General features: G+C 39.6%; 2 protein-coding genes across 3 annotated transcripts in view; both read left to right on the top strand.

The window, feature by feature from the left end:
* The window catches only part of LOC118411430 (high mobility group nucleosome-binding domain-containing protein 5-like), a 5,608-nt gene extending 3,756 nt beyond the window's left edge, over positions 1-1,852 (top strand). The window contains exons 4-5 of one of the 2 annotated variants that reach the window (XM_035813711.1): positions 378-512; positions 1,157-1,852. In XM_035813711.1, the coding sequence (XP_035669604.1) occupies positions 378-512; positions 1,157-1,227 (206 nt within the window). In that variant the 3' untranslated portion in view covers positions 1,228-1,852. The remainder of the gene's footprint in view (positions 1-377; positions 513-1,156) is intronic. The other variant, XM_035813712.1, reaches the window with a different exon arrangement.
* A 5,203-nt stretch (positions 1,853-7,055) lies between these two features.
* On the top strand, positions 7,056-10,322 carry LOC118411407 (zinc finger protein OZF-like). The gene is made up of 2 exons (XM_035813677.1): positions 7,056-7,186; positions 8,595-10,322. Exon 2 carries the CDS (start codon positions 8,602-8,604, stop codon positions 9,886-9,888), a length of 1,287 nt encoding a protein of 428 aa, XP_035669570.1. The 5' UTR covers positions 7,056-7,186; positions 8,595-8,601; the 3' UTR covers positions 9,889-10,322.
* The last annotated feature ends 237 nt before the right edge of the window (positions 10,323-10,559 follow it).

Below are 10,559 nucleotides of genomic sequence, written 5' to 3'. Positions count from 1 at the left end.
GTTACAACTTGCAGAAGTTACAACTTGCAGAAGTTACAACTTGCAGAAGTTACAACTTGCAGAAGTTACAACTTGCAGAAGTTACAACTTGCAGAAGTTACTAAACTTGCAGAAGTTACAACTTGCAGAAGTTACAACATGCAGAAGTTACAACATGCAGAAGTTACAACATGCAGAAGTTACAACATGCAGAAGTTACAACTTGCAGAAGTTACTAAACTTGCAGAAGTTACAACTTGCAGAAGTTACAACTTGCAGAAGTTACAACATGCAGAAGTTACAACATGCAGAAGTTACAACTTGCAGAAGTTACTAAACTTGCAGAAGTTACAACTTGCAGACGTTACTAAACTTGGACCTCTCCTCCTGTCCCACAGGACCAGCTGGAGTCCCGGTGGGAACCATGTTTGGGGCGTTTCTTGGGGTTGTCGGGATCATGGCCCTCCTGATCGTGGCGGTTCTCCTGGTTCTGGCCTTCAGGCGCAAGAAACGACAGGATGACGACACCGTCGGTAGGTGACTGCATCTGTATGTGTTTCACCAGGCATTAAAGGTGCGCTCTCACTGCACTTGCGTCAAGCTTGCGTCAAGCTAGCGCTGCGCCATTGTTTATTTTGCCCGATTTTTTGTCCGATTTTTTATAATCTAGATATTGCGTGATACGTAAAAGTATGACTTAGAAGACGACAAAATACACAAAAAGTAAGAAAATCTGTTCATTATCTCTGAAATTCGTTGAGTATCTTTTGAACCCCGCAGTGACACAAGCTTGACGCAAGTGCAGTGAGAGTGCACCTTCAGGCACAGAGTAACATTTTAGACTAGGCTATAACAATCAGTACGACGTGAGATCATTTGTCATCAACTACAGCATCCGATGACAGAGAAACGAGATCGAATTATGAGTCTACTAGCAAACCATGTTCCACCTTACAGAGATGTCTTTATTTGTGACACCTTCTAATCAGAAGTCAATGGCATGTATTTCTATCCACCGGTTAAGAAAAGTGGGGTTTCTATTTTGATAGGAAAATAGTCAAACTAGCGCTCCTAGGATGCCATCTGTAACTTTATGTGTGCATGACCTTATATAATAAGTGGGTGGAAAGCGGGACCGGTGTGCTAATATAAGTGCACATTTTGTTTTCCCTGTTAGGACTGGACAACAAGGCCTTCCAGACCTGGTGGAGGATGACCACGATTGACACCTCAAACACCAAGGCATGACGCGTTCCACCAGAGCCGGAGTTAAGAAGACGAAAAACGTAGGATTTTGCCCCTAGTCTTTTCTTTGTAGCTCAAACAAACCTTTGTAATTGTCAGTTTGCTTCGATTTGGTGAACATAACAAACAGCGATGATACGACTTTCCGCCTAAACTTGCAGCCCTCCTTGTAAAGTTGTTGTAGTGAAGTGTCAACAAACATTTGAAAGAAGATATGCTATCCATCCTATCCTTTACAGTGAAGTGAACTTTATAATCGTACATTGTAGACAGTCAACAGTATAACCTGGCTCTCAATCTCAACGTATTGCAGATGGAGCTATCACCAAAAACATTGGTAAAAACAACTGTTGAAACTCCACCTAAACTTAGTGCAATATACTTCATATCATAATACAATAATGGGGGAAAAAAAGAAAAAAACAGTGGGTCTTTATCTTAACTTAGACAATGTGATGAACTTTATAATTGCGTAACATAGTATAGATTTTCCATCTGAATTCCCACAACAAACAACAACGAAAAAAAAAGAAAAAAATCATATCAAAAATGCCCCCATCTAAACTTAGACAGTGCAGTATGCTGCAGTATAAACATATAACAATAGTTTATATAACAATACAACAACAGTTAAGCCTTTTATTTGAACTTAGTGTAGACTTAATCATCATCAGAAAACAAACGAAAAAAAGTATTGGCTCATGATCCAAAGTTATACATTATAATCCACTTTATCATTAAACTAAAAAGATAAAGTGGTGAAAAATAAAACAAACAAAAAAAATACAAAAAGGCTTATACTCTGTAGTTAACTTTATCATCATATAACAATAAATAAGACAAGCAATGTTAACAATGCAGTATATCTTATTATACAATGGTTAAACAATATAGAAAAAAATATTTAAAAAAATAGACAGTTAAGTATACTTTGCCATCATACAATAACATTAAAGTCATTCCTGCTAAAATTAATGTAGTTTACTTCATCATCATACGCAGGAAAAATTCTAAAAAAATAATAGCTCTTCATTTTTAAAACTTAGGATAAATGTTACCATTATGAAACAAATGAACTTAGACATAAAACAGCAATCGAAAAAATAAAAATTGAAAAAAAATCAGTTTAACTTAGACAGTTCAAAATACTTTATCATAATACAACAATTTTAGGCTCTTTATCCAATGTTAGTGCAGTATACATTATCAATACACAACTATAGTAAAAAAAGATTTAAAAAAAAACTTCCAATCTAAACTTAGACAGTGTAGTATACATTATAACCATGCAGAAATACTCATGGATTCCCACCAAACTTAACGCAGTATATCTTATCATTATACATGGTGTGTGAAACATGGGTAAAAAACAAAAAAAAATCGGCTCTTTATCCAATTTTAGACGATATGGTGAACTCCATTATTATATATCAATAGCATGAACTTTGTGAACTAAGTCAGCATAGTGCAATAATTTTGTAGGCTCATATCTACGAGCAGTATATATACTCTATTATCGTTTTACAGGTATACTAAAGAAAGGGGTGGAACTCACCAACTCAGCTAATTGCAGTATACTTTACTAATTTGTAATACAACAATACGGTAAGTTTTTATTATACAGCAATGGTGAAAAACAAAACAACAAAAAATATTCATATATACTTAGTGTAGTTAAATTTTGTCATCATATAACAATATCATAGGCTTTCCAGTTGAATACAATGCAGTATATTGTATCATTGTACAACAATATAAAATGAAATAGGAAAAAAATGATAAAAAAGGCTTCTCATCCTCAAACTAAGATAGTTCAGCATGCATCATGATTATATAACAATACTAAAGCTTTCCATCTAAACTTGTTTTAGTAGATATCATTCGTAGCTTGGGAAAATGACAGCTCAGAGACGACGGTATTCTACCGGTTTCGACTTTAATTTGTCTTTCTCAAGCATCCTTGTTTTAGTACTTTTATCATTATACATGGGAAAAATTAAAAAAAGAAGCATATTGGCTCTTTATCCAAGCTTAGATGATGTGGTGAACCTCATCACTTTATATCAAGACTATAGACTTTTAATCTTTAATAACTAAGCGTAGTGGACTTTTTCATCATGCAATAACTGTGTAGGATCTTAATCATTATACCATAGTAATAAAAAAGATTAATAAAAAACACACAAAAAATGATCTCCATTTCAACTAAGTGCAACTCCAAATGTTAAAAAAATAAAACGACAAAAATAACTCCCATCTTAACTTAGACTGTTCAGTTTACTTTATCATCATACAACAATAGCATAGGCTCTTTATCAAAACGTAGTGCAGTATACATCATGAGTAAACAAAAATCACGATAAAACGTTTAAGAAGCTCTCAATCTAAACTTAAACAGTGTGGTAAACTCAAGTCAACATTCAACAATAGTGTAGGTCCCTTAACATCATACTACAATACTTAAGATAGATACTTTTAGTGCAGTACTAAAGTACAAAAATTGGAAAGTAAAAGTAAAACACCAACAATAGTACCCTCCGTCTAAACTTAAACAGTTAATCAAACTTGGTACTCTCTAGAGACTCTCCATCTAACCTTAGGTAGACGATGAATTACTTTCATCACCAAAAAAAAAAAAAAAGCTCTGGGTGTCGCAAAGCTGTGTAAGTAATAAGGTACAAGCTTGTTTATTGGTGGCTGCTTTAATTTTTAACAGCTAATATTTAGCAGCAAGAATGGACTTATTTCGGAATGTCTCACACACTAGGCTGCTAGAATGTATTCTCCAATCTTTAGATTGATATTGCATGTTGGTCATTGGTGATGTCTTTACTAAAATGTATGTGCTTTTCTCTTTTTAGCTCTAACAACAAATCGCTTCAACTCATATTCAAAATCTGTTTTCAATTTCCACTTTTTTATAATCTGTTCCTCTAGTAAGTATTATCCATTTCTCTTCATCTTTATACTTGTAGTTGAATATTGTCTGCAGCTAAGCATTGCATTTAATGATTGGTGTTTTCTATCGCTAGAGTATCTGGAATTCTTCTTTCTTTTTTGCTCCCTTCATCTTATATACAAAATCTATTTTCAAGTTCCCTAATTCTAGTGTCTATTTCTCTATGCAGTATATTCTTCTCTTTAGCTTTATAATAGCTTTATATTTGTAGCTAAATAATGCAACGGTGGCGCAAAAAATGGTGCAAAGACTCATTAAAGAGAACACAGTGTTTAACGTGACATAGTTCACTCATCAATTCATATTGACCTTAGAATCGTATCAATAATCAGTTCACTTTAGTTCACCCCTGTGAGGTAACAACACCATCTTCACTCATAGCACACGACACCGTTTCTCTGCTAGAAGATGTATTTGGGTCCGGATTTGTACTTGTTACGTGAATGATTACATCTCAGCAACTGTATGTTAACTTGTATGTTAACTTGTATGTTAACTTGTATGTTAACTTGTATGTTAACTTGTATGTTAACTTGTATGTTAACTTGTTTGTTAGCTTGTATGTTAACTTGTATGTTAACTTGTATGTTAACTTGTATGTTAACTTGTATGTTAACTTGTATGTTACCTTGTATGTTAACTTGTATGTTAACTTGTATGTTAACTTGTATGTTAACTTGTATGTTAACTTGTATGTTAACTTGTATGTTAACTTGTATGTTAACTGGTTCTGTACTGTACATCTACGCCGAGAACATGCATAGAATAACCTTGTAGAAAAGTATAGAATAACCTTGTAGAAAAGTACCTTTGTTGACAGGTGAACTATTGTCTCTTGATTACTGTGTAGTAAGACGTGGATTGGCGAGATGTATTCTGTTATGTCTCGTGATGAAACATGGAAATATCTGAGAATAAAGCAGGAGTCTGGGAAAAAATCTCTTGTCTGTGTCTTATGTCAACCATTCCTATATCATATATCATATCATATCATATCATAACAGTATCGTATATCGTGATTATATGTTTTACTTCTAGAAAGAAGGGTATGCTTCCCCTCACAGCAGAACCAAAGTGCCTCCTGCCACAAAACCCCACAAATAAAAGCAACAAACTGTACCAGGTGTGGTGCTGAAAGAAGCAGAGAATTTTATCATAATAAAAAGAAAATTAACGAAATACAGTTTCAAGTACTTCCCTTGAATGCTGAGGGACACACTGACACATCCTGACCACGCAAGACCTTTAAGGCCACACAAATTTAATTTCTTGGTTCTCGGATTTTTTCAGAAAAATTTTGGGGCGGGCGGTCGAAAAAAAAATAAAATAGAAAATTTGCAAAAAGTCTGGGGTGAACATTTTTGAGGTTTATATAGCACAAAAAACAAGGTTAGTAGTCAAGTTTTCAGATTTTCATGGCATGACTTATCCAATGAATCTCTTCCTTTGATTTGATACCAATGTTCTGAATAAAAAGTATTGTTTTTATACTGAAATTATGTGTGTTGCATTTACTTATTTTTAATTACTATTATTACCATAATGTATACCTATATCATTTTTCTTGGGACTAGATTTTTTTTTTTTCAAATCGGAAAAAAAATGGGTCGGGAAATCTGAGAACCAAGAAATTAAACTGGTGTGGCCTAATACAGGAAACAACTAAATTATGAGTAGAGGACTTGAAAATACAAACATAATTACCATATTACAACTGAAGATTTTCTTTTTATCTCCCATCTGGTATTTAGTGTACACAAATCCGCAAAAGACCCCCGTTAAAACACATGCCCTAATCAATGAATTAATACATTTTTTGGACAATGGATAATGTATATGAAATAAGATGCTGTGGATAAAAAGAGGTATTTAAAGTGTGTCCGTCCTAAAAAGGACTATTGAATAATAATCACACGTATATCACCAACGCTAAATAAAAAAATGAATGATTAAATCCCCATTGTTTGGCATTAATTTGTAAGATTACAGTCCAATACCTCATAAGAGCCCCATCTGCAGTACCTGTCCAGATCGCAGGGCAAGGACCGTCCAATAGCCCAAATCTGGTCTTTTTTTGGGTAAATTGGTAATCAATCTAGTGGTCTCCATCGCTAAATATGTAATATTCACTACGTGGTCAGGCAGCAAATAAGGACACACTATTCAGAAACTTCGTGAGGGACGTTAAATTTTACGCAAACAGCATCTTAAAAGAAAAGAAAAGAAAACAATACAAAACAAAAAAAGTCATTTATTACTTAGGCCCCTCTTCACGTTCACACTGGATATATATAAACCAGTATACATGTGTCATGCAAAACGTAAAATGACTGAGAAGACAACAAAGCACAGAAAGTGTAAAAAGATTCGTCTTTTCTATGAAATTTGTTGAGGAATGTGTCAAATTTGAGGTCGCAGAGAGAGCGCGGCGAGAGCGCCGTCCTATTGAAAAGGGGGTATTACAACAGGTGCACACAGTCTTGACATAAAAAAAAACGTTACATCTCCTTAACCTTTTTATATACAAACTTAAGTTATATTTGTTTGACAGTATGTATGTGCCGCTTGCTCATTGTATGTATTAAAATAAAGATTTGACAAAAACAAAACACAATAAAAAACTCCCTGTTGGACACAGAAGTACGTCAAAAAGGATAAACATGACTGACATGAATGGTGAAATCTCCGCGAGGATATTTATATTTTTTTGATAGCGATGACCTCTCCACCTTCAAGTTATGACGCTGCAAACACAAGTTTGCCATGTATCTAACGTAACTTCTGTACTACTGAACTGTTTAAATCGCGAAAACCTCCCTTCCCCACCCAACGCGAAATTAAGACACCACAAATACAAGCACATTTACAGTACGTTGACCTTTCACCTCTGTGGAACCGGCGGTCCGCCATCTTTGCTGGCTCAGACAGAGAAGATCGAGTAGAGGAGGGGTTTTCTGCAGACGTCTCGGGCTCCTTAAGAAACACGACTGCAGTACAGGGAAGGCGAGTAAGACTTGATCCGTTGTCTCTAAGAAGTACAAGAAGGGAAGCTGCAGGAATGGCGCTGATATAACGGAAAATTTCTCATGTGTGGGGAGGGGGGCTTGTTTGGGTGTGGTGCTTTCGCTCACTCATTCATTCATTCCTGTACCAAAAGTTACTCAGCACCTAATTGTTAGTGACCACGTCTAGCGAAATAATAGATGTTAAACAAGGATATCAACAACAACAACAACAGTGTTATTTTACCAGTAGATTTACATTAACCTGTTTTTTGGGTGCCCCTTTTGATCTTTTTTTTTCATAGTTCCACCATTAACCCTGAGACTGCCACATGATTAGTTAATTAGAAAAAAATATCTACTAATTTAATTAAAATATGTTGAGTATGTTAAGTTGTAACTCCCTCTTGTCTCCCATGGCATTTCCTGGAGCTCTATATTTTTCTATCCAGTCTTGTATTAAAGATGTTTACACTTTCAGCACAAACAACTTCAAGACAATAGGTAGGGAATTCCACATCTGTACCATATATATATGTATATATGTACAATGTACTGTAAATGCAGAAATGTTCGCGGTGGATTATTGCTCGCGGTTTTCGCGGTGGCCACTTCACCACGAACTTACGCGGTGGCCACTTCACCACGAACTTAAAACTACTGCGAACATTTTTCTACTATTGTATTAGACCATAGAGAAAGTTCAGCGTAGAGCAGCCAGATGGGTTTGCCAACGCTTCCGCCAAACATCAAGTGTAGGGGAAATGTTAGAAAGTCTCCAGTGGGAAACATTGCAGCAAAGAAGGAAAAGGGCCAGACTCATTACCTTTTTCAAAATCCATCACAGAATCGTAACTGTCAACACGAGTAGCCCCCCTACCGTAAAGCGACAAACTCGACTTACAAGAAACGTACATCCTTTGACCTATGTCATCCCTCGTTGCAGAACTACATATAGACAAATGAGTTTCTTCCCAAGAACAATTCTGGAATGGAATTCATTACCCGCAGAGACAGTAACCGTGACGTCAATAGCAGCCTTCAAGGAAAAGATGGCTCATCTAAACTAACTACTTCAGCATACCTTATGATCACCATGAAACTACGACATGTTCAAGCATTCATTAGTGACCTGACCTCTGACCTGACTCAACTCAACAGTGTGACAGATTCATCCATGGTGTTACCGCAAATTTAGAACCACCACGAAAAGTCCTTTTTCCCGCTACCGCAAAATTAAATCCCGGCAAACTTAAATGCATTTACAGTATATGATAATGCAGCATCAGTACTAACCCCCGAGGTATACACACTTTTTTGGGGTCTCAGGGTACATTCCACGTTTCTCTTTGTTTAAAAATTAGATTAAAGATTAACAAAGACTTTCCTCCATTTTGTTCCTGCCACAGACCAGTGATGGCTTCAGCAAGTTGTGGGTCTCCGACCGAGGTTTCAGCAAGTTGTGGGTCTCCGACCGAGGTTTCAGCAACTTGTTGGTCTTTGACCAAGGTTTCAGCGAGTTCTGGGTCTCCAACCGAGGCTACAGCGAGCTGTGGGTCTCCAACCAAGGTTTCCCATGAAAGCAATGCATTGTTGGTAAAGGAGATCAAAACAGAGCTAAGAGATGACTTTGGGAGCTGCCAGGATGAGTCCAGCATGGAGGACGTGACTGGCCACACAGGAGAGCAACCCTGGATAGGCTGGATGCCCGACTGTGGGGAGGAGGGACACACGACTGAGAAACTTCAGGCAGGAGAAATATCCCAGGACTGTGGGGGTATGACATCTCAGCAGGCAGACTGGGGGACTCACAGAGCGAACCACACCGGTGAGAAACCCTACAGGTGCGGCCAGTGTGAGTACAGCACCGCGAACAGGTCCTACCTCTCCCTTCACAAGAAAGTCCACAAGGGGGAGAAGGTGTACAGCTGTGACCTGTGTGACGTCTGCACGGCTAAGAAAGCCGACATGGACAAACACAAGGCCACGCACCGTGGGGAGAAACCCTACACCTGCGAGGTGTGCGGGGTCAGAATGGGCTCCAAGTCCAACCTATGGATCCACATGAAGACCCACACAGGGGTGACACCCTATGGCTGCGGGGAGTGCGAGTACACGACGTTTGTAAAGTCCAACATGATGGTGCACATGGACGTGCATGCGGGGTTCAAACCCTACAAGTGTGACCAGTGCGACTTCAGCACCGCGTGGAAAGGAAGCTTGGATACACACAAGAAGCGACACACCGGCGATAAACCCTTCATGTGTGGGGTGTGCGGCCACAGGGCGGCTCAGAAGGCCGCCATCTCCCAGCACATGAAAACCCACGGGGCAGAGAAGTCTTACAAGTGCGACCAGTGCGACTTCTGCACCGCCTGGAAAACCAGCCTGGATATCCACCTGGCTAAGCACACTGATGAGAAGCCCTACATGTGTGGGGAGTGTGGATTCAGAACGGTTTATAAACACAGCCTAGCAGAACACATGACCACCCACACGGGGGCCTGGCAGCCGCGCAAGTACCGCTGCCCGCTGTGCGACTACTCTGCGGTCCAGAGAAAGGTCCTGGAGGCGCACGTCATGTCGAAACACACCCGGGAAGAAACCGTACGCGTGCACGGAGTGCGGTTTCCGGACAGCGCACCAGTCCGGGCTGTCCAGGCACATGGACACGCACACCGGGAACCGGCCCTACAAGTGTGACCAGTGCGACTTCTGTGCGGTTCGGAAGGACAGGCTGGACAGGCACAGGGCCACCCACAAGGGGAAGCAGCCGTTCGTGTGTAACAAGTGCGGCTACAGAACAACCAGCCGGTCACACCTGTCCAAACATTTCACGACTCACGCAGGTGAAGTGGTGATGTAGAGCAGGCTTCACCTGTCTAAACATTTCATGACTCACGCAGGTGAGGTGATGATGTAGACGTATAGTGTAGTCTTCACCAGTCCAAACATTAGACAACACCCGCAGCAGAGAAGCCGCTGTGAGTGGTGCAGGCTTCCTAATGTACAGTCATGAACACAAACCAGGACAGCCACAGGTCGCAGGACAGCCACAGGTCGCAGGACAGCCACAGGTCGCAGGACAGCCAAGGTCGCAGGACAGCTTCAGGTCGCAGGACAGCCACAGTTCGCAGGACAGCTTCAGGTCGCAGGACAGCCACAGGTCGCAGGACAGCTACAGGTCGCAGGACAGCTACAGGTCGCAGGACAGCTACAGGTCGCAGGACAGCTACAGGTCGCAGGACAGCCACAGGTCGCAGGACAGCCACAGGTCGCAGGACAGCCACAGGTTGCAGGACAGCCACAGGTCGCACCCCTCCTAACAGAAGTCATGAAAAGGGTCAATACACAGAAGGGGAACAACCAGGTAG

Source organism: Branchiostoma floridae, chromosome 3 (assembly GCF_000003815.2).
Source record: "Branchiostoma floridae strain S238N-H82 chromosome 3, Bfl_VNyyK, whole genome shotgun sequence".
In the NCBI taxonomy this organism is placed as follows: domain Eukaryota; kingdom Metazoa; phylum Chordata; class Leptocardii; order Amphioxiformes; family Branchiostomatidae; genus Branchiostoma; species Branchiostoma floridae.
This window is presented reverse-complemented; position numbering and strand designations above follow the sequence as displayed.

What these genes read in the sequence shown, in the direction of transcription:
- LOC118411407 (XM_035813677.1), top strand. Translation starts at nt 8,602, where the DNA reads ATGGCTTCAGCAAGTTGTGGGTCTCCGACCGAGGTTTCAGCAAGTTGT.